Genomic DNA, 24,196 nt, shown 5'->3' on the forward strand with positions numbered 1-24,196 from the left:
CCACAATTCCTCAAATCACGTGAGCACATTTCTTCCTCATTTCAAGCCCTTTAGACAATAGACCGCGCTAAGACGTGCAAATATTGTTCGTTCACTTCCTGTGTGATCTAAAGTTATCTACATAGACTGGATGTCATCTCGCAAACCAACGTGTATAAAATGCAATTAACCAAACAACTCAATTATTCTCTTTTTGCGCGTGCCTCCTTTCCGCTTCCCGTGGTGCAAAATTATAAATAATATTTTCAATTTTAAAATTGGAGATTTTAATTGGGACTGGTCCTCCTCCCATGCTGTTTAGAAAAAGTATTTAAATTACCTAAGGTGAATTTCATTATCCCAGTTTATGTTTCCCTTAGGGTACAAACTACGAATGGTTTTGTCTTTCGTTTTCCAAATGTAAAAAATGTCTCACTTGCTTTTTCATGTGTAAATTATGAAGGAGATATTTCGTGTTCAGTGAATTGGAATCTACTCACTTGCTAATTTAATTGCTCGACAAGAAAATAGGACGTAAATAAAAGTTAAGGTCGGGATATTTCGCTTTTGCCTTGAATAAAATTTTTTCATCGCAGATTTTTCTACTTTCACGTTATTAATTGGCATTTATTTCTCATTTCCTAAATCCGTATCGTGAGTAATTTTAAAAATGTGTCGTATTTCCGTGTTGTGAGGGCAATCGTGATCAATCGTGATAGTTCCTCAAACAAGGTACGTGACACTCACTGAAACCAGAGCGATAAAATTAGATCACAATATCAGAAAACTGTGGTTCTCCGGTTCGATATTACGTGAGCTGATCATGTTTGGAAACTTCTACAACCGAGTGTTGTCGGCATACCTTCACGAGAAGGGTAAAAGGGTCAAGTTCTGTCGGAAGCATGATTCAAAACTCATCAATCTTCAGTTTTAATAAGGCTTCATACAGAAGTTAGAGGCAAGAAAGACTATGTGCATTTCAGGGAATTTTCATACTGCCAAGCTTGTCATAGAATGGAAAAAAACTCCAATTCAGCCACCAAAGCATAAAAGCTGACTTCGACCGGAAATCCTTCTGCGGTTTGTTTTCCAGTGAATAGATTTTGGTTGCCATGCAACCATGAAAAACGTGTTGCAGATCATCGACTGGCGCGAGAACTGAACAACGCGACTCAGTGATACAGGAAGGCCAAGAACTCGCACTTCAAACGAGGCAGAATATTATTTCAAGAGCCTTTCGGAAAAGGGAATCCCAGTTTCCTTAGCTCGGTTCTTGAAACTGAAGATAAATGCGGTAAAGTTCTCCATCATGAAACAATATTCTGAAGAATCCCACCATCTCAGTACAACTGCAGGCCTTATCGAGAGGCAATGAGGAAGCAAATCAATCAATCAATTTGAGTCAATTTAAGGTGATGATAGAATGACCTGGAGCCATCACAAAGGCCGCTACAACTCCGGAGCCGTGGCCCTGGTAAATATTTCAGTTATTTCAGCAGGGACCGAACGAAATGGTCACTCCAGTGGGGTCGGAAGGAACAGAGGATTCGCCCGGCACGGATGATTCGATGGAAAAACCTGAACTCTCCAGGGAAGGTTTGAAAAGTACCCGTTTGAGATTACAAAAGCTATTGAAGATCCGCTGTTGGGAAAAGGTTTCGAACATGTTGCAAAGATAAGGCGTGTCCTTCAAAGAGGTGCGCTTTCCATTATCCAGTTCAGGGGTCCATCTTGGCAATACCATTTGTGGGATAAGAAACACATTGCCAATCCATATCCATATCCAACTTTTTTGCTGAATGTTCTCGACTACGGGTTCTTGTTCTTGTTTTTGTTCATTCACGTAGGCTTACATCTAGAATCTAAGTTGTATATTGACGGCATACAGTAATTTGCTTCATAGAGATGTTTTTTCTTTTCGTGTATTTAATTGTAAAAGACAGTTAAATGACAGCTTGAGGAAATCAATTTTTTTTTACATTCCCTGCTCTTGATCACAGAGCAAAATTGATTCATACAGTTAGAAATCAGATTTAATCTTTTATGCCATTGTCAGACATCTCAGTTGAACAGTTCAGAAAATTTCCAATATTCTATATATCTTGATACTCCTTGGATTGAATAGGATTCATGTCTCATACAAACCTAGTATATCTTCTCAGCCCCTTATTTCAGCTGGTAGAGTATCAGAAGGTCCTGGCTTACAATCTTGTTTTCAGAATTAGATTTCTTTCTTCATGTCAACTTCATATTATTTATTGCTCTTCCTAGCAAGCAAAGCTTATGTGATAGGGATTGTAAAAAGTTGAGTTATTCATTGAGATAACCACGTGAATGTCATGAAGTTACACCAACAGACTTGTTGATTGATGATGTTTTGTTCAATCTGATGTCACCTCAAAGGTTGAAAGCTGTGTTGCAGACAAAATATGAACTCCAACTGGTTGGAAACAGTGGCTTCTGATCAGTGGGCTCTATATTTTATTAATTCTTATGAATCTCTCTTAATTGAATCATTGTACTGCAACAGCTAAGTTTACAATGCATCAAGTGATAAATTCTTCCAAAACTCAAGTTGCACCAAAAATAAATTCCTGCAGGAAATGTAACTTGCTTACAAAGTTTATTTGCACTGTAGAGATTAAAAATGTTGACTAGATCAGTATCATAGAGATCTTATATGTCTTGTGCCACACTTGTAACTAAACAAATGACACCTTTCTGTATTTTACCATGTTTCTTGAGCTGTGCCATTCACAACATTGCTGATCCAGGCAGCCTGCTGGGCAGATGTGACATATCAGTGAACCTTGTAATGTCCTAGCCTGACAGAACTACTGAGGACATTACTCATTAGCTCAGTGTTAGGGCATAAGATTACGAATAATGATAACGTCTGGGGTTCAATCTCTCTAGGCAGACTCAGATTTTCCTCGGTACCCTACCAGTGACTAAACGAATGACATCTTTCTTTGCCTTCTCTATTATGCTACGTTAATGGTGCCACGGTGTACCGTCGTTTGGTCTTATATGGAAAGTACTGCGACAGATAATTTCTTTTCGCTGAAAGTTACTTTCGCGAGAATTTGAAAGGTAGTTAGATGTGGCATTACTTTGCAAAAACATATCTCCAGATTTACAAGATTCAGGTTCCTTATTATTGTATAGTAGTAACACTAACGACAATGAAGTACCTCATTTCCTGAATTCTTGCAAATCTTGGCGCGGTGGAGGGAGACTTTTGAAAACAATCAAATAAATTTTCCCGGTGAGGACTTTCGTCACATCACAATTCGTCCATGAAATCCTTCCGAGCAGCCTTTAGTAGTACGTGTTTTCCTCATTCTGTTCAACAAAGCATGCAATTTGATTATTGGCATATTTGAAAATATGCACGTTTCTCGGAAAGCTTTAATTTGAAATACTTGAAATGGCTTCTTGCCTTAAAAAGGTTTCACCTTAGACAAATGGACTTAAATAAATGAAAATAGTTTTTTGCGACTGCGAGGATTACAATTCAATACGGTGAGCCGCGTTTTCTCCAAAGACCACAAGCTCCACGACAGGACATAATTTGCAGACTTAGCACGACCTTACACCTCTCGATGAACTGGTACAAACCTCTTCACGAAATGTTTGTCTCAAAAAGCTTGTAAATTTTCCTGAGTTTGAGATACTGCTGAAAATTCAGATCTGAAGCATTGCACAGATTGCTTTTCATTCAACTCTGCTCACAAAGCAATGCGCATCACTTGGTCAAAATTCGCACCATTCTCTTGACCAATCAGATGCCAACTTGAGACTTGAGTCACCCACGTTCTCCCGCGCTTTTAGTTGGTGTCCTTGCTGTTGTCTTCAGTTTGACCTTAACGTTGGGATTACTATCACGAATGTTTGTCCTCAAAAGCTTGTAACTCGTACACTCAAAAGTTTATTGAATTTGAGATCTTTGCTTTAAATTCAGTCCGGTTATATGGTTTTCTCAGATTGCTTTTCATTTAACTCTGTGTACAAATAGCATTGCGCGTCGCTTGATTAAAACTAAGCCATCCTCTGGACCAGTCAGATGCCAATTTGCGACTTAGTCATCCGCGTTTTCCCGTGCTTTTAGTGGGTTTCGTTTAGTTAGTCAGTTGCCTTTAGATCGGCTGTAATTTCCCTCTAGCTCTACGACAGTCGATCGAAAAGCGCCTCGAAATAAAATTCAGCTACAGCTTCTGTCGGCAACATCAACCTGAATAATCCACTACAAAACTCAGGTCAACCTCTATTAATGGAGCATTAAGCCACACAGGGAAGTTTGAGTTTGTGGAACAAAAGCTAAACTTTATTTACCTTTGGCGTAAGTATTATTCATTTGCCTAATTAATTGTCTCAGTTGTTTTCTTATTTTTTTCTAAGAAGACTATAGAATAAAATATAAACAAATTGAATTGACTCATAGCTTTAAGACTTTGTAAGTTTGCAACAAACTTCCTACCAATGTCACAATGTACACCCCTTCTCGATCCAGACATGATCACGACTTTCCTGGTCATCAATTAAAATTTTTGTGCAAAAATGTGAACTAGGGAGCTTCTCATTATGGCTTCATCTAAAAACAAAGTTTTCTTTTCCTCTTTTTAAGGAAATACCATACCGTGAATTAAAAGAGCCTAAAGCTCTAAATCTATATTTTATTCCCAGAGGGGAAAAATGTTTCCTTGATTGTCAGAAAAGTTTCAAATTTAATTTGAATTGCAAATCAAATGTAAAGCAAATTGAGATATTTTTGCATACGTCCTCTCAGCGATATTAATATGGTTCCGGCGAGAACTTATGCATTATTTCCGGTTAAAAAGGGAATGCACCGCAAAGCTAGCGGAGCATCGCAATTTTGAATTATCTCACGGCATTGCCTGTCGACGTCCTTTCATCTGGAATGGATCATATAACTGAAATGAACCTTTCCAGGGGCGCTGAAAAGCTATAGCTGAATTCCGGAGGCCTAGTCTCGTCTCATGGCTAAGGGTTCTGCAAAAGAAAGACAACATTTGAGGATAGTTAGCGTCGCCGAAAGACATCATCATACTAAATAGATTTCGGTTGACCCTAACTTTTTGCAAACCCAAAGTAGTGTCATTCTCCTTAAAAAGCATTTTCATTCAACTATTACCATCACAATTTTTTTTCTTCAGTTTTCCATGATAGTTTTGGGGCTCTACAGCTATAACCAACGCACCAGCAATAAATTTAAGAGGAGTTTAATTTCCTGAACGGGGGTGAAGACTCAACCGAACTCTTCTATTTACAGGCATTGCCAGGGGGTTTATAAGTAAAGTATTATGAACATAATGCATTAAGAATGGAAGATTGGAATAAAATAGGATATACGAATAACGTAGTACGAAATACTAATAACATAAGACGAAAGGGCGATTTACCCGACGATTTTGGAATACGGCTGGCATAAGAACGTTACCTGCGATTACATTTCAACTCGAGCTTGCGCCTTTTATTTGCATGATCCGCGCGAAGGTCAAACTTACATGAATAGCCGCGCGGACTGGGGCTAGGAGATCGGTTTCTACAACAGCTGTAGATATAAGTTCGATCGTATGCAAATGAATAGGAGATGAGATGTGCATGGTGCGAAACATAAACCAGTGACCTACGTACCTTTTATCACCTTCGTAAACGAACACCTCCAAGATGAGCACTGCCACTGGGAGTTTACGCATGTACTGTTTAAAATGAAGGTAAGTGAAATCATATATCGAGACTATTGACCCCAGTAGCATGGTATCCAGTCGTTTCGTACCCACAGTCGTTTCATACCCAGTCGTGTCGCACCCAAATTCAGTCGATTAGGGCTCAGTCTGAGTTGATTCGTACCCAAACCATTACTCTATTCTTAATCGTCCCAATATACATGCAGTTCTTCGAAAAACCCCACACGCGAACGAGTGAGGTAAGAGTCAAGCGAGTGATACACGCAAAATTCTGCTGTGTTTTCATACGACCTCCTTAAGAAAAGGGGCAACTGAATTGTTGCCTAGTGAAAGGCGTAGGTGTGATATTTTAAATGGAACAGCCTTATTTTCACTACTGCGAAGACCGCTTTCATATTCATAGATGAATCAATTATTCATAGATGATTTTCAGTTATTCACAGTCGTTTATTTATCACTTCACGGGTTTATTTGGAATAAACATAATAACCAGCTCCCAATTGGCTTGTTAGCTTAGTTGGTAGAGCACTGCACCGGTATCGCAGAGGTCATGGGTTCATATCCCGTGTAGGCCTAAATTTTAATTTTTCAGGCCTTATTTTCACCACTGCTCAAGTAATGTTCATTACTGCGAAAATCGATTTCATATTCATCTCGAAACAGTCTATTGTTTATGCATGCGACTTTCTTATCGATAATAGTTTGTGTGTGGTTTTTTCTCCTCGTTTTGGTTATCAATGATAATGTTTTCTGTCGTTTTTTTGTTTATTCTATTCTTACTTTTAACATACCTTACATGGACATACATACCGTATTAGTATTAGTATGGGTACGAAACGACTCAACTGACTTAGTACGAATCGACCACGCTGGGCACGAAGAGACTGAGTGCGATTCGACCGTAGTGCGGAACGACTGATAACCCTTAGCTGACTTACGTCACTTTTATCACAATGTCTAGCAATATTCTGTGGCATAAAGAGTACGTTTCAGTCAGAGACCAACTTACCACGACGTGCATCTGTCAGGTAGAACTATAAGTTCACCACGGAAGTATTTTTTTCCCTCAAAGTGACAAACTAGGTGATAACAAGAAAGCAATAAATCATATCACGTGTTGACTATTGTAGCGGGCGTACGTCGGTCCATCAGTAAGCATTATTTCTATCTCCTATCACCTATGTGTTAACTGCTGACTAAAACGAGCAGGATGCTCGGGCCATTTAGGGAGAAAATTAGCGCCCAAATCAGCGCTGCAATTGAAATAAAAGCACCAGTTTTAAGACTGGTCACGAATGCAGAGAACTTTAATCACAGAATAGAACCTTATTGTGTGACAAGACGCGTGAGGTAAATGGAAAAACGTTTTTTACTGATCTATCTCTAATCACAGTTTTACATGAGAAAGTATGACGCACAGTGTAGCCAACCTTCTTGGTAGTCCTGTGGACACGCTGGACAGCATATCCCTTTTATCTTAAAAGGGTCATTACACCTTGGTGTAGGACAGCGCACTACGGAACAGCTGCCTGTGTTGGATTCTCCACAAACGCAGTGAGCACATTCACTTAATCTCCACATTTCACCCTTCTTGAAGACTCTTCTGGACAGTGGATCAACACACTGCGGTGACTCTGTGTGATATGAATAACTTTTATGAGGAAACTTTAGGGGAAAAAATGCTGTTGCCGTAGCGTGGTGTAACGTGACGTGGGTTGGCTTAATCGATTAGAGGGCAGAATATTTTTAAACGCAAAATTGCATAAAGTGAGGGCAGAATTATTTTTTACACAAAATTGGTTGTAGTTTGGTGGGATTGAAATCTCCCAGCGCAACTTACCGTTAAGTGGTTGCATATTTCGTTTGATGCTCTCTTCACATACCCAACCTCGAGAGTTTTGACACTGGCTGAAACAAAAACGAGAATTTGCCGAATACTTTTGACGTGGCGCGTAGTTTTTATGCGGTTCACTCGACAAGGTATGTTAATATTGCGTGAGTCGAGGTTTTTTATCGCACGAAAAAAGAAAGACAATGTTTTTGAAGTGACATGGACTCCGGATCATGAGGTTCAAGCGAGATTCTTGATTGGGTCATTGTGGATTGGTTTTTTAGGCACGACACCTCACTCTCCACCTAGGAGTACGAATTAGTACCAGAGAAACTGTCAGGAGAACTCGACAGAGAGCTAAGGAACAACCTGTAATGGACAAGCCTCTCATTTGGAAGGAGTGAATTTAACACACTTCAAGTCACTTTGCGCTATAGAAATCGGAGATACGCACATGTACTCATGTTACCTGACCTTGTAAGTAGCATATTGATAATCCCTCAAGTTCTTACAACTCAGTGGCGTTTCGTGAAATTGTGCAGACCTTTGACGCGTTCTGGCTCAATAAATTATTCGGCATATTGACATTGCGTTTCATTTTACCTAGATCTGGATGATTTCTTTCTGTTGTGGATCACTGAGTGAAGTAAAGAAGCTTAAAAAGCCGCAAACCCGCAGCAAGCCTTATGGATGTGAATTTTAGGAATTCTCTACTTACCAAATTGTCTTGCGGTCTTGTAACACAATGATTTCACTCTGAAAGAACGTCTTCCCATTGAAATGGCACACTAAGAAGAAAAATCCTCAGGTCATTTAGCTACTATTAACAAATGGCAAAAAAGTAAATAGCAACCAGCTTAGCTAAGAAAAGTATCGGGCGGAGTGATACTTGTACCGTCCAATGGTATATATTTTCAAGGGTCTTGAATCTTCAACAGAGTATGACATTTCATCTTTCAGTATCTTGAATAGAGTGTCTCTATGAACCGAGATCCTTGACTTGGGTGTGAATGTTGGTGGTGCGTGATCTACAATTTTTTAAACTATTCCTAAGTTGCAGGACATGGCTCCAGAAGGTCAACATGTCAGGATTTGAGCAATTTGAAGTCTCAGAGCAAATATTGGTGAATTGAGTGTCGAGAGAAATCCAAGACTGCCATTAATTATTTTTTTTACTTAGCTCTGTTATTGGTCTATAAAACCCGCATGCACCCTCTCGACCAATCAGATGCAAAAGTAAAATCAATCACGCCTTGGTTATCGTGAAACACTTGGGGTTCAAAAGCATGGGCGGTTATTGTACCCCCATCCCCCCCCCCCCCCCCCGCATCCCGAATTTCCCCTGATTGCTTTCTCTTCTCGGGATGCGTGTAACGAAGACTTGTTGTAAGCTATCTTTCCCCAACGATTCCTTCTGTTCTTACAGCTGATGATCATGATCTCTTGCCTTCCAACACAAACTAAAGATCTCTCACCTGTGGTGGTATAAGTATAAAGTTCATTTTGGTAGTCTTATCACAAATAACCAAGAGAATATAAACTGATGTTCTCTTGCAAATTACATAATGTTATTTTTAATTACCCTTTTTGGCGTCGCTGTCCAAGCAGAACTCACAGCATCTTCCCTCGACTCGAACAGGGTCTTTGCAGAGTGGAACGTTACACTTTATCGACCAGCAGTATAACTGACCGCTACTTTCACATTCACACGCTGTGCAAGTGAAATCTCCTCGGATCCAAATTTCTCCAGTTCGATAGGATTTCCTTGTGACCAGGTCATAACATCGGTCTTTGCCCACTGATATCAATTATCAAAAAAATATGACAGTGTTTAATGGGTACAAAGTCTTAACGAAACATCAAGCGACTCTCGCTTTAACAAGATGTGGGGACTCTCACTTTAACAAGATGTGGGGACAGAACGCTGCGAGAAATCGATTCTCAGTCTGCGTATTATTTTGGATAATAATATCCGTAAATGAAAAAACTACTCAGTCCTTGAATGATTAGAGAAGGGTGCAGTTTTCATGTAACATGGGTGCAAATTTATAACACGACTGCAAATTTGGAACGCCAGTGCGATTAAATTAAAAATGTGCTCTTTCCAAGTCGATAGTTGAATGACTTTTAAATAATAATATTATGAAAGTTTAAGTTTGACAAACGTAGTAATCTTTTTCAACCAATTAGTTGAATGAATGCTATCAAAATTTAATTGGTTTAATTTTTTGGCTCATGATTCCTCAGGTAATTTGGTATGAACAAGCACTTCTAGATTTTTCTTACTTCAAACTGCCTTCGCCCTACAGCCTTGTCCATTTTGGTTTGGTCTGAAAAACTCACTCTCACTTATCTTTACAAAATTCCACTCTAAATCATGTGATCACCTGTACTAATTTTTTTATCGACCTTTTCCATACGACAGAATCTGTCCCGGAAAAAAGTCGTTCAAATTAAAATTCGCATGATTTAAGGTGGAAGTGTGCAACGAGTGCCGCAAACTTCGGTGCTTCAAAAATTGTATCTCAACACCTTCACTGGTTTTGCATAGAGTATAAAACCACAAGATAATGAAGGCGATCGCCTTACTCTTTTCACATCTGCTGATTTTAAGGTTCTCTGGTTTAAAATCTTCGCATTTCCACGTGTCTTCACCCGGTAGACATTGCAGTCCCCGGTCGCATCTTTCCTCATCCTTTTGGTATGGCTCTCTTTTGCACATTTCTCCGATTGACTTTAAACAAACGTAACAACAGCCACATTTATCTTTCACCACCCCTGTATTGCAGTTAAGTATCTCGGGGCATACTTCCCGAGGGTCGGGACAGTTTCCTGCGCTGTCACACCAGCAAGGACTACAGTCTGAGAGAACTGGAAGCGGACTCTGTGCTGTAGTGCACCACAGAAATACCACCAACAATGCCGATGCGAATGAATATAATTTTTCCATGGCAACGAGGATCTAAGAAGGATAAACTATTCAGTATTAAAATGGTGAAAGCCGCAAATCGCAGTCAAGTCCTGAACACACATGTGCGACGTTTTGACTGATGAGCACATGGCATGGTGTAATGGCGGAAGAAAGTAGTTTTTTCGGTGCAAAATCTGCACAGATACTGTGTATAAATATGCACACAGCGTTCGCGGTAGACCCACACTAAAAGATGTCGAGCGTTTTTGGAACGGGTTGGTCCGCGAACCTTATGAGGGATCTCTTTGTGAACGAACATTTATGAGTGAACCTTTCATCGAGAAACAAGCTATATCAACTGAGCCAGCTGATGTTAATTGAGAGAAGCACAAACGCAAATCTCATCGTTTCTTTCCAACAGAAAGCCGGAGTGAAAGTAAATACGAGTCTAGTTTAGTTAAAATTTTTCGCTATTTTCCCAAACCAACTCTTCTCCTTTATGATCATTTACAGCAAATATTTCAAAAATCGCCATTGTTATTAAGTCCTGCTACAGACGAACATCTCCCGAAGTCATTGACGTTGCATTTTGAGGAAGTAAGCAAGACGAGCAAATTATGTGCACGACACAAGTATGTGTAAGGTACGGTTACGATGTGAAGCTTCTAGAGATTTCAAACGAAAATTAAAAGGCTCATTCGACTCAGTAGTTGAGGATCTCCTGTATAGACATCTTGAGGGAAAAATCGACTGGAACGCCAAATAGCCGTTTAGGATATCATAAGCTCAGTTTACAGACAAAAGTGTTTTTTTTTCCTTCAAGACTGTGGTAGCCCACAAACGCACTGATGTGCTAGTAGCTGGAAGTAAAAGCATAGCCCAGCATGTTCCCATGACATTAAAATGATTACTATGCATGCCATCTGGATTGCACTTAATGCTTAATTAAACAAAACCGTGACATTTCTTAGTTGCATTACATTGAAATCTTTCGCATCTTTAAACTGTACTTTTCTTCGTTACATTACATTGAAATCTTTCGCATCTTTAAACTGTACTTTTCTTCGTTGCATTGCATTGAAATCTTTCGCATCCTTAAACTGGTACTTTTTGACAAATCCGTCGATCAGACCGCTCATGCTCTCTGCAGTGAGCAGAAAAGTACTCTACCTTCCACTGCACGATCAGAAAAAAATTAATACCAAAAGCTAGCCAAGATTGAATGAATATCAGAGAACAGCACCTTTCTTCATTAGTTGCTTTAAGGAAAAATAAGAACTTGTATCTTTGAAATAAAAGCCCCATATTATTCCGCCAAAGGAAAAAAACGCTCGATATCAAACCACATGCCACTCAGAATGCATCAAATCAAGCAAGCTATCAGATTCTTTTTTAATTAAAACTCAAAGGACAAATAATCGTTTACAAGAACACATTTTCTAAATGAAAGAACCCAACGAATTCACCGACCTACAAAAACAGCTATGCCAGATTTTAACACGTAATTTTTTTTATACTATAAATTTTTGGGAGGAAGTTTTTTTGAAGCAAGAAATATGCGAACGATTATCAAAGTTCGCCGTTTTTCATTCCACCAAGGGAAATATAGAAACACTTTAAACATTGAGAATGCATTCTTATATCTCTAAAGTCCTAAGTAAAAGAAGAAGAGAAATGGAACCAAAATAACAAATATATTGTAAACAGATCTCCCCAAATAATGAAATGAAACTTCAAGTGTTGGAAATTCAATTCTCAGCCTTTTTTTTATGAAAGAAACTATTCAAGAATCTGTCAGTAACAGCAAAACAATAGTTCGACCAACGAAGCTTTCGTTTGCATTCAGAAATTTGCTCATTATCTATGGACACTTTTACGGCGATAGATGTAAGTTCTGTGGTATATCCTCTCCCTTCGAAACTTAATCGGAAGGACACTAACCGAACAAAATGCTGAATGGCTCAATTCATTTTCATGCCAAGATGTTGAAGTCTGTACACCCCACAGAGCTGGTGCAGATTGTAGATTTCTTTTCTCATTTTCTTGCTGACGCTTTAGAAATTTGCTAGTTGTAATCTATCGACGCAAAATATATCCTCTTATCATCCATTTCTATCCGATTATGCGATGATTAAGTGGTTAAAAAAGAACAACAACAAAAAATACTCAAACGAAACGCTTTTTCTATGTTACGCAGAGCTGAATTGAACCCACTTGATTACAGACGGCCTCACCTGATCAACGAACACGTTTAGATTTTCTTCATGGGACTTTTTCGTGAACTAAAATCGCTGACCAGATTCGCCTCCTCCTTTCTTTGGAGATGTGTCTGAGTTATGTTTTGTATGTTTTACCACGGCTGTAACATTATATTGAATTGGTCAAGAGGTTAAATCGGCTTTTTTTTAAGGAGAGAGTATTCTAAAAATCTATCTTCCACACGTCTGGAACACAAAGTATGCTCTAGAAGAAAACTCCTTTCAAATTGTAACCTTGTTTGTCACCACCTACCACATACGTAAATATAGGCATAAATATAGGTATTTTCTTATTGACAGTTAGTTCTCTCTTAATGACAGGAAGGAATCATTGAAAACGTGAAAATTTGAAATTTTGATTGTTAAGCATGTTTCTCCAGATGGCATGTTATAATCCGACTGAAACAAGCAAATGGTGAACACCATGAGATCTTATCAGTTCTAAGTTCGTTATATGATAAACAACATTATATAACAATGTGGAAGTATCCATGTGTGTGTGTGTGGCCTTCATAGAGTAACGTTTTTCCTCTTTAAAGATGCGTCTCGTCGACGAGATATAAAGGCTGTACCCTTATTTCTGAAAATTAATTCACTTTAACTTTACCTAACATGACAGAAGGCTTTGTCTTAAGGTCTAGTCTATCCGTGTTCAAGTTGTATCCCAATTATTTGTTAATGAGGAAATAAAAGCTCAGATGTTTTGTTTCAAGTTTCAAGTTTATAGTTATCTTGTCGAGGACATGTAGCAAAAAAATTCAAAAACAAAAAATATTGTTCTTCAAAGATTCGGGTGTTGGAAATAGAAGCAGTTCTGAATACCTCTTCCGGAAATTAAACCACCTTTCGTAAATATATATTTTAATCGTAAACCAGAGCTTCTTTGGGGGACGAACGTTGCAAGTTGAAACAGAAAAACACGATGGAAGGTTTCTATGTCTTGGGTAACTGTTTACCAAAATTATTGCATGTACGCTAAAAATGTTGTCCGACTTCGCTTGGCTCGACATAGCTCTCTTTCTCAAATGGCGTACATGTTATCATTTTGTATTCGTGCCGTTACAAAATTGACAAAATACCGATATATTCACGCCAGGAAACTGTCAATTAAATAAGCAATAAGACAAGTTAATGCGTAGAAATTATATGATCTGAAATACACGATTATATGGAGTTTAATTAAGAAACATTCAAGCATTTATAACATAGATTTTATAAGAAATAGGCAATGAATCTACAGCTCAAACCTAATAGTAAGAACTTACTTCTGTCACAGGTTTCCAATGAACATTGACCTCTGACCTTCGTGTAACCCTTCAAGCTAGTTAGCAGACTGAACAACTGCCTGTGCACTGGTAAAACACATGCAAAAACTGACCTGAAAAGTAATAAAGTTAATTAATGAAATTGATTACAAGCGGTCAATAATTGACAATGTTTTGTCACGGTAACAGCACTTCATGGGGTATACCTTAGTTTTCCTGGCCTCGACAACATAATTACTTAAAACTAGAGAATTTTCCCTCAAGAGAGAGACTAAGAAGGCTCATTTACATGCACATAGAAGAGTGACAGTCATAAGCGTAAAATAGGATGTGATGTCTTTTTTATTGAGATAATTATGTGGATGAAAGTTAAGGCGCAAGCACGATTCTTTACCAAGAAAAGGGAGGTCTACCCGAGTATTTCAGCACTAGAAATTATTCCTTTCTCGAGAGAGACAACAAAGGAAGGGTCACTTGCAACCTGGTAACCTGGCAACCCTCTTCCCTGGCCCATTCTTTGTCACGACCTCAAGTGTGGGGATTTTTAACTCCCAGGATAAGTTGATTCCCTGTTGAACACGATATGGAAAAGTGTGATAAGGGTCTGGACCCCAGGGTGGAGCATTTCGTACAAACCTTGGATCAATATCAGTATCTGGGCAACTGCCCACCTACCCCTCCCCTAGACCAACATTAACCTTAACTTGTTGTCAATTGACTGTTGTTGAGTTAGGGGAGGGGTAGGTGGGCAGTTGCCCAGATACTGATATTGATCCCAAACCTTAACTTTGGTAAACCCCCTCCCCCCCCCCCCCCCCCACGCACACACCCTCTCTCACCAGGCTGGAAAACTTCCTATCATTATTGTTTTCTTCATCTGACATAGTCTGTGAATTTCTCAATCTGTTCATAATAAATCTGGTTATTTCCCATACTGAACTCTGCCATAATCTGTAGTCGTGTACAGAGCAGCACTCTAAGCGCTCATGCGAATCGAACCTCACGTGATGTAATGAGAGCGCTTCTCTCACCGATAAAAGGAATGTTCTTTTCTATCATCATAATTGTTGTCGTAATCTATGTTCAACTCCAGGTCAATATGTTCTTGACCCTGCGATTTTTTGTTTTTAAAGATTGTGGAGCCTTACTCAGTGGCTATTTTGTTATCATTTGACAAAAAAATCAGAGTACAAAAAATACGCACGACCAAAAGACATACTTCATAGAATACCCAGTTTGAACGGAAACCAACTCCTAAACGCATAATTAATCATATCTCTCCCAATTTGTTGAATAGTGACTCAATACAGCTTCTTTAGCAAAGTATGCACCGACATAGATGGCGTTCAAAGATGGCGTTCATTCATGAGTTTCCCAGTGATCAGTTTGGTTAACTGGATCGGTAATATCATCAAACGAATTTTTCTCAGTCTAATGGAGATACTTATAGCTTTTAATTAAACGAGTTCGAATTTTTAATCAATGTGCGAACGTTCGAATAGATCATTCGGTAAAGAAAGCTCAGAATCAACATAATTTTACAATGATTTAAGGTAGCTGTAGCCTGGCAACACAGATAGCATGCTATCTTAAAAATCTCCACCCCATCCCTCACCCCCCCCCCCCGACACTTTAGGGGTGGGGGTGTTCATGCACCTTGCGACCAGCGAGGATAGTTCTATTAATTCTCAGATCAAAAGAAAATCTTAAAAAAGAAAAACACAAGGAAACTTTATTAAATTTGAGTCGAAAGCGGCAATATTAGGAGGGACAATGGTTTTTTTCCATTCTCCCCCCAAAAAAATCAGTGATTTGACTGACGTGACTCAACAAGGAAAAGTATTCATGCACCTTGCGACCAGCAAGGACAGTTCTATTGTTTCTCAGATCAAAAGAAAAACTTAAAACATTATTAAATTAAATTTGAGTCGAAAGCAGCGACGTTAGGAAGGACAACGGGTTCTAGCTTTTCATTCTCCCCCAAAAGATCAGCGATTTGTTCCATTCGCCACGACGAGAAAAGTCTAGAAAGACGTTGATGCCGACAATATATAACAAAACACTCATCGGCTGAATCGAGTGAAATAGGAATTCATTGCTTTTTTCAATCCCCATAGTCAGATTGGTAATCTGCGATGAAAAATCTGCTTTTTAATTCAGTACTTTAATACTATTTGCAAAAAATGACGAGACTTTTAGATCTTCTGGAACTTCAGAAATATAAAGCGCAATTAGCTCCCTAGTTTCTATGCCATTACCGCCAACAAGTAAGCAGTATGTGAAATATTTAGCTCAAGTTCTTAAAATCCGGAAATTACACTTGCTTACAAGCATTTTTAGGGTTTTTAAATTCCTGAATCAATAAAAGAGGCAGTTACGTTCGCATGTTCTTACAAAACTCGGATTGAAATTTCTGCTCGGGGAAAACGATTAATAAAGTCATAATCAAATACATAAATTTAGTTTTATGACACTAATGCGTGTACCAAAGAGTTTCTTATCCTTTGTTGTGCTTATGATCGACAATTAGGGTCTTACTTGGGACGAAAAATAAATAATTGTGAAGGACCGCAAAACGGAACGGGGGGGGGACGAACTGAGCATTTCTAACCCCACAGGGATCTGGTCAAAAACTCATTAAAGATGACTTGGATCCCTAAATTCAGGTAAAGTTAGATAATTTAATGAAAAGATCACTTAGAGAGAGAGAAACAACTCCCCTAACGAAATTTTATAGCCAGTGTTCATCAAAAGCTTGCCCTCAACCGGGTTGCAGAACGACGTTTTCCCTCAATTCGTCCTCGAGGGAGCCACATAGCATATCCCGTGTTCACCCCCCCCCCCCCCCCCCCCGGCCTTGACAGGATTGTGCCAAGTTTTAGATGTTACAATCATTTGAAAACAATTATTTTTAGTCTGCAAAGTCGTTAGAACTGCGTTGTCGTTAAATCAAAGTTGGCCGGCTTCGGACACTCAACACGAAGACAGAAACGTACAACATCCTCACGAAAACTCTTAAGACACGTATCCAGCTTTAGCTAAAAATAATAGGGCAAGAATTATAACTGACCTGCTTGCGGTCCACGTCTTTGCTAGGACTTCTCTTGGCCCCTTCTAAAAGATAGAAGATCCTCTTCTCGTCGATTCACAACGATCCAGTTTAAAGGAATATTACAGATTTCTCCTGTTATTTGTGATCCAGACCGTTTTCAATTGATCAAAACATATCATGCGGTGTAATATAATTCTCACAGGATGAAAGGATCTGATTAGAAGACAAGTAATAGATAAAATGTCTGGTTTCATTTGAGGGGGAGGACTCCGGAATTTTATCGTATTTGTTGGTGATTGTGGGGAGATATATTCACTGAATAATTAAGCGACTCTTTCATTCGAGTTTCTGCGGTATTCAAGGCGTTCACTTTAAAACATTCCGTATCTCATATAAAAGAACTCTTTATGAGTTGTGCATTGTTCTCATGGCAAGTCCAGTAAGGCAGAATTTCCCCCGCAAAGGTCGAGGGAAATGACCCGTGAAAAACATCTTGCAGATTGAGGTGTTTAAAAAGCTTTTACCGACTTTTAGAACAGCATGCGCATTTTATTGACAGTTATCCGTTGTATTTATTTTGAGTTTGTTGAGATAAAAATCATCTTATAGAATTCCAAAACCTCTCTGATAAGCTTAGTTATGTGCCTCACGTGAAATGAAGTCAAGGAGCTATAGATTACCGAGGAATTATCGCAATGACACTCGCATCTTTTAAAAAGGAGTGGCGTTTAAAACCTAAATGGAATTTTTCACGGGATCACAGACAATACCTTCCGAGATTCTGCGGGTAACACCGAACACTACAATGACTGCTACAATGAAGTCAATGAAGGCTCGTCCCATACACACTGCTGAGAATTTGCAGACGGGCAGCTTTCACAATATTTCGTGAAATAATTGATCATTGTACTTATCATCCATTGGACGAGTGCTTTTGGTTTTGCCGACAGCTATGAAGCGTTCGCTATTGTTAAAAGGTAGAGTTAAAGTCTGTTCTCGTGCCTAGTGGCTCGCCCACCCGGTTTCCATATAGTATGAAGCGACTAGGAGTTTTACTACTTCCCCCTGGCTGGGGTGCTAGTCCATCGCAAGGTTAGCCCCCAGCATTTTAACAGGCTTCCCTGACAATTCGCCAATTCTAGTCCTAACCTGGATGGAGAGAGCCACTGTGAGAGTGAAGCCGGTTTTGCCGAAGAACGCAACACAGTAATTCTCCTTACTGTCTGCCAAAATGATTCTCATTAACTAGCTTGGAGAATTTGGTATCGGATCAATTTGTAATCCCGGCCCATAATTGATATTTTTCTTTATTCTCATCATTTGTCTTCATAATATTGTATAAATATATTAAGGAGAAATTCTGTCTTGGTCACTCACAAAAGTTAAAGGGTTAACTACCCTATAATCACTTCAAATTCCACGTATGATGTTCATATGCTACTACAGAAGTTATTTTCAAAGAGTGTCAGATTGAGAATAAAATTTCTTTAAACCAATTGGGTTTTATAGGGTTCGCTTTACTGCACTCCGTGATTGGTTCAGAAAACTCGTGCGACCCTCATAACCACTGCCAGAAACCAATCATGACTATCCGCGTTTTCCCGCGCCCGTGATCGTTTACTTATATGAGTTTTCATCGGCTCCTAGCGACACTTTCCTCTCCTCTGATGGGCTGTTTTTGTTTGCATTTTGGTTTTGTTGTCATGACACCCATCGGAAAAAGCCGTCCCTTTGTTTGTAAGGCAATATTTAGCAATACTTGATTATGCGCGCAGTCAAGGTAAGCGGAAGTGATATTAGCAAAAATTAACTTTTGGGGATGGAATGACGCGAATACGAGGGTCTCTATGAAGTGATAACTTTCACTGCTAGCGATTAAAATATTGGCAAGTTAATGACTAACAGTTAATTCTTTCCAATGTTTTAAAAAGGAAAAGGTTTACGGTTAACTTTTTTTATGACTAACGGTTAAAATTTTTCAATTATTGCGCTGAAATATTTTTCCGTTTTAAGGCAACGGTTGATTATTGAGACCTTCGAAAACGCCCACATTCTAGAAGTTTTATAGAATTTCTTTAAAATTCTTGAATTGAGTTGACGGTAGCAGAGTAAAATGCCATTTTACGTCTGATGCCGTAAACAGGAAATAGATATAAGCAGCCGAAAAAATTGTAGTTGTTAATTCCCTTATAAAACGGAGGTGGGTTCTCGGAAGGGCAGAATGACGGAAATGTCGCGTTCGTTCGTAAATATGTCTGTAAATGACACAGCTACCTGGATCTCTGATCATTTCTAAGTTTAATTCAGAAACTTTAAGGTAGTTTGGCGTGAACCACCTTCCGGCGCTCGTTTTTGATCAAAATTATTTCAAAAATTTAGTAAACATTACACCCTGAAGATGGAGAAAATATATTTAATAATCTTCCACCAGCAGAGCCAAATTTGAATTGAAATGGATTTCTCAGAATTCCGACGCACTCACGAAATTTGCGGAGGAAGTTCTCCAGAGGTAAGCGGCTTAAATATTTCCAGCAACATTTTGGTTTTTGTTTTTTATTTGTTGTATCGCTACCTGGTTTCAGAAAAAAATAATAAAGATGATAATAAAGCTCATTACGTATTACGTAAGAGAGCTCAAAAGAATGTTTTCCCAGTAGGACAGACCAAGGCAGCTCGTTTCTGGAAAATTCCGGTGGCTACCGATCAACAGGAAATAGATATAAGCAGCCGAAAAAATTGTAGTTGTTAATTCCCTTATAAAACGGAGGTGGGTTCTCGGAAGGGCAGAATGACGGAAATGTCGCGTTCGTTCGTAAATATGTCTGTAAATGACACAGCTACCTGGATCTCTGATCATTTCTAAGTTTAATTCAGAAACTTTAAGGTAGTTTGGCGTGAACCACCTTCCGGCGCTCGTTTTTGATCAAAATTATTTCAAAAATTTAGTAAACATTACACCCTGAAGATGGAGAAAATATATTTAATAATCTTCCACCAGCAGAGCCAAATTTGAATTGAAATGGATTTCTCAGAATTCCGACGCACTCACGAAATTTGCGGAGGAAGTTCTCCAGAGGTAAGCGGCTTAAATATTTCCAGCAACATTTTGGTTTTTGTTTTTTATTTGTTGTATCGCTACCTGGTTTCAGAAAAAAATAATAAAGATGATAATAAAGCTCATTACGTATTACGTAAGAGAGCTCAAAAGAATGTTTTCCCAGTAGGACAGACCAAGGCAGCTCGTTTCTGGAAAATTCCGGTGGCTACCGATCAACAGGAAATAGATATAAGCAGCCGAAAAAATTGTAGTTGTTAATTCCCTTATAAAACGGAGGTGGGTTCTCGGAAGGGCAGAATGACGGAAATGTCGCGTTCGTTCGTAAATATGTCTGTAAATGACACAGCTACCTGGATCTCTGATCATTTCTAAGTTTAATTCAGAAACTTTAAGGTAGTTTGGCGTGAACCACCTTCCGGCGCTCGTTTTTGATCAAAATTATTTCAAAAATTTAGTAAACATTACACCCTGAAGATGGAGAAAATATATTTAATAATCTTCCACCAGCAGAGCCAAATTTGAATTGAAATGGATTTCTCAGAATTCCGACGCACTCACGAAATTTGCGGAGGAAGTTCTCCAGAGGTAAGCGGCTTAAATATTTCCAGCAACATTTTGGTTTTTGTTTTTTATTTGTTGTATCGCTACCTGGTTTCAGAAAACAATAATAAAGATGATAATAAAGCTCATTACGTATTACGTAAGAGAGCTCAAAAGAATGTTTTCCCAGTAGGACAGACCAAGGCAGCTCGTTTCTGGAAAATTCCGGTGGCTACCGATCATGGAGAGGTGTCTTTTGTTTGCTGTGTTTTTCCTTCAAAATCGAGATATCGACATTTGCAAAAAATTCAAACGATGAAATATTTGGAACTGTGACGGAATGAATTGGTTTTAAAGCTAAGGGTCACTCCGCTCTTCTTAAGATTTAAGTTTTAAAATTTGACCCCAGGCCCTTGGAGTTATCAGGAATTTCAAGAAAAAGGCCTTAGGCGGCTTTGTCAATGAGGAATAAACCATTTCCTCCTTCAGAATAAAAATTCTGAGCGAAGAGGCCGGAAATCACAGCAACTAATGACAACTACTTTTTGATTCAACAATTTTTATTGCCTCTGAAGCCTAAGCCGTACTGCTTGTCTTGTAAGCGGCTGATAGTTACAAATTGAACATCTATCTTCATACGTATATCTACATTTACCCAATATGCCCAATAAATATCATTTGACAGCATAAATAAAATATCCGGCTAAAATTTGTAAAACGATAACACGGTTCATATACTTTTACAAATTGGCTTCATTTGTGGCGTGTTAATGTTTATGGAATCGACTGAAGTTGTGAAAATTACTTCGAATCAGTCCAGCAGCTGCGATTCTGTGTCAAGAGAAAAAAGAAATCACATTTTAAGTTATACTTTCCAAAACATTTTAAAAATGCAAACCTTGTTTATAAATTCTTACCCAAAAAAAAAAAATGAAAATACTTGAACTCGGTCAAATATATAGAATTCTTGATTTTTCTTTTTTTCATTCTCTTTAAAAATGACTCAATATCCTTTCAAAGTATGAGTTGTTCTTTAGAATGTCAAATATGCAGTCATTTCTTATTTTATTCCTTAAATTTTGTCCGCAAAGTCCACTTTCCCAGTGGTTCAGCATGCGTGATTTCATACCTCAACGAAATATTTATTAATCGGGTTAGTCGTGGGCTGCGTTTTTTCAACAGCGATTTAAATTATTTGTAATTATATTTCATCTCAATCTAGAAAGATTTTAACACCTACAAAAATAATCAGCAATCCCCCACAAATGATTCCTGGCACGTTTTGGGTAGGTCCATATTTGCCCTTAATTATAGATTCAGAGAGTAACAAATTAGCCATTAAGTCAAGGATGAAATTTGACTGACTTACTTGATTGTTTCAAATTAATTCCACGTGAACCATTTTTTTGTTTCATCTTTCTATCACAACCTGGAAGTGGAGGGTCTTGGCTACACCACCACCAACGTTTAAATCTTCCAGCTGATCTCTCTGCGCGCCTGAGAAACGGCCTCTGCAATATCACATCTGCCAAACTGCAGCACAAACCGTAAAACCACTCGGTTATTTGAAATACTGGTGCCTATTAACCTCAGTTTTCAGACTGAACTCTTAAATATTCGGAATCTTTGAATCTCTGTTTGGTACAAGAAGTGTACGAGAGACTTACACAACCGTAGTGAATTCTCACCTTCTTCTTGTAAGACCATCCTTAGAGTGTAACAGCCATGTATTTTCACGCTCTCCCGATGCAACTCCCAACAGCACGAAAAAAATGGCGACAAAGGTTACTAACATTATGACTCCTTTCATTTTGTGTCACTGTGACAACTTCGGTACAGCTCGTGTCAGGTCACACCGATTTCGACTGAAATAATGCAACGTCTGGCTCGGAGCAGCTTTTTATACCTTTTTTTACAGGTGGATTCCGCATGCATGATGATGTAAGCATTTTCTGATCATACCGGTAAAGACCACATAAGTATTATTTTGACTTCCGTCCAATCAATTTTACTTGTCACAACAATTCTGAGTGGTACAATTCTACAGGAAAAGTGAGCATTAATTCCACTGTGTTTAAAATAACTTCGACCGCCCCTGTTCCCTCTCTGCAAAAGGTCAATTATTGCATAGAACTGCAATATTGTCCAAACATGGCTATAACTTCCGACAGCTGAAAGGAAAATATTGTTGAGGACAAATTAGCAAACGAAAATTTTTCTAACGAATCAGCCTCTCGAGGGCAGACGAAGAAGGAAATTGTGCTGCCAAGAGAGTCCAGAGTAAAAAAAACTGTTTTGCGTAAGAGGAAATAGAAAAAGGAAAAAACAAAGCAAATCTGCTTTCTTCAAAAAGTTGATTAGTGTGAGTATTGTGTTACTACAGCGTCGTTGATTGAAGGCAGGGGGTTTTAAGTTTGTCCAAAGCAGGTGGAATTTCATATAGGAATTAACTCATAAGACCTTTTTGTATAGAAGAAACCTTTAAGATAAATAGTCTACAGGCGTAGATGGACACAAACGCACTAAGAATAGACCAAGAAGTAACGATAATGGTTAAGAATGACTAAGGATGTCAAGGACTGTAAATGACGAACTTTGCGGGTAGAATTGATTTTCACGGTTTGCCGGATGTCGTAAAGCTAGTCTGCGGTCAAGATAACGAACATCAAAAATAATACCACCAAGTACCAAGTTTTTTTCTGCTCACGTCATGGCTGGCTAATGATCGTTTTGCAGATGAATCATCTCCTGCAGTGAAAATGAAAGCCCTTTTGCAAAATCTATAAATACAGGATCGATACAAGATCCGCCGGCCGGGGTTATTCAGGTCTAGTCGACCATAACGGCTTAGTGGCAACACAGAGTTTATTCCATGACTCAATGATCAGCTTTTTTAATCGTTCAATCCACTATGACAATTTCTCTTTGTTCTCTTCTCATTTATCGAGCATATTGGGCAAGAATTAGCTTGACTTGTAATGCACGAACTTGTTCCGCAGTATGGAATTATTGAATTCTAATATCACCCAGCAGTGCTCTTTTACTAAATATACTGATTAAAGAAACCAATATCACTGACTAGACGATTTCAACAAGTTACCTTGCACGGAAAAAAATGTTCAAAAAGAGTCGTTTCTTAATAATTAGTTATGGTCTAGGTTCGATTTTACTTTGACAACAGGTGTAGGTGGGGCGTTGTGTAACAGGTCATTCACGCAGTCGTGTTTTAGTTTTTTTTTTCTTTCTTTTCTAACCGCAGAGGAGTTCTATCTACATATAATTCCTGCCTATTACAGACGCGAGTTCGCACACTCAGTTGTTTGATATTAGCTTGGGGAAAGATATTAGATGCATCATTAATTCTTTTGGTAGACATCTGATGACAGAGTTGGTTTTGCAACTTTCTTTGAAGGAATAATGATCTTGAGCTTAATTAAGCGGAGGGCATATTTACGAAAGAAGGAGTTTTACTAACTTTTTCCATAAGCGGCCGCCGATGATATGATCGGTGACTAAGCCCGGAACTGAGGGGCGTACGGCGAAACCCAAACACGAAGACCCTGCTCGTAAGCTTAACCGACGACCGTAAAA

The 24,196-nt window shown here is 38.7% G+C and overlaps 1 protein-coding gene and 1 long non-coding RNA gene across 4 annotated transcripts; both read right to left on the reverse strand.

Moving 5' to 3' along the window:
* Positions 1–4,278: 4,278 nt before the first annotated feature.
* LOC131795489 (cysteine-rich motor neuron 1 protein) lies at positions 4,279–17,298 on the reverse strand. Of its 3 annotated transcripts, none has more exons than XM_059113072.2 (10): positions 17,026–17,298; positions 13,956–14,068; positions 10,111–10,497; positions 9,104–9,319; positions 8,240–8,309; positions 7,531–7,598; positions 7,121–7,324; positions 6,700–6,769; positions 5,638–5,702; positions 4,279–4,992 (listed from the first exon to the last, which is right to left on the reverse strand). In XM_059113072.2, the coding sequence occupies exons 3-10, from the start codon at positions 10,469–10,471 to the stop codon at positions 4,967–4,969; spliced, it is 1,080 nt and encodes a 359-aa protein (XP_058969055.2). In that variant the 5' UTR covers positions 10,472–10,497; positions 13,956–14,068; positions 17,026–17,298; the 3' UTR covers positions 4,279–4,966. The 3 variants fall into 3 exon arrangements, with proteins under 3 accessions (XP_058969055.2, XP_058969054.2, XP_058969056.2); XM_059113071.2 differs by having other exon boundaries at positions 10,111–10,483; positions 17,026–17,296; XM_059113073.2 differs by lacking the exons at positions 13,956–14,068; positions 17,026–17,298 and adding an exon at positions 12,667–12,952 and having other exon boundaries at positions 10,111–10,483.
* Positions 17,299–21,176: 3,878 nt separating this feature from the next.
* LOC131795515 (uncharacterized) lies at positions 21,177–22,461 on the reverse strand. Its single transcript, XR_010718575.1, has 3 exons — positions 22,294–22,461; positions 21,975–22,138; positions 21,177–21,436 (listed from the first exon to the last, which is right to left on the reverse strand). It is a non-coding gene; the product is annotated as an uncharacterized lncRNA (long non-coding RNA).
* Positions 22,462–24,196: the final 1,735 nt, after the last annotated feature.

The sequence above is a fragment of the Pocillopora verrucosa genome, chromosome 8 (genome assembly GCF_036669915.1).
Source record: "Pocillopora verrucosa isolate sample1 chromosome 8, ASM3666991v2, whole genome shotgun sequence".
NCBI classification, from domain to species: Eukaryota; Metazoa; Cnidaria; class Anthozoa; order Scleractinia; family Pocilloporidae; genus Pocillopora; species Pocillopora verrucosa.

Excerpts from the sequence above, each read along its gene's own strand:
- LOC131795489 (XM_059113072.2), bottom strand. The coding sequence starts at position 10,471 with ATGGAAAAATTATATTCATTCGCATCGGCATTGTTGGTGGTATTTCTG. Across the intron at positions 7,325-7,530 it reads AAATATGCAACCACTTAACG|AGTCACCGCAGTGTGTTGAT; the intron begins GTAAGTTGCGCT and ends CATATCACACAG. Across the intron at positions 4,993-5,637 it reads GTTTACGAAGGTGATAAAAG|AACCCTTAGCCATGAGACGA; the intron begins GTACGTAGGTCA and ends TTTCTTTTGCAG.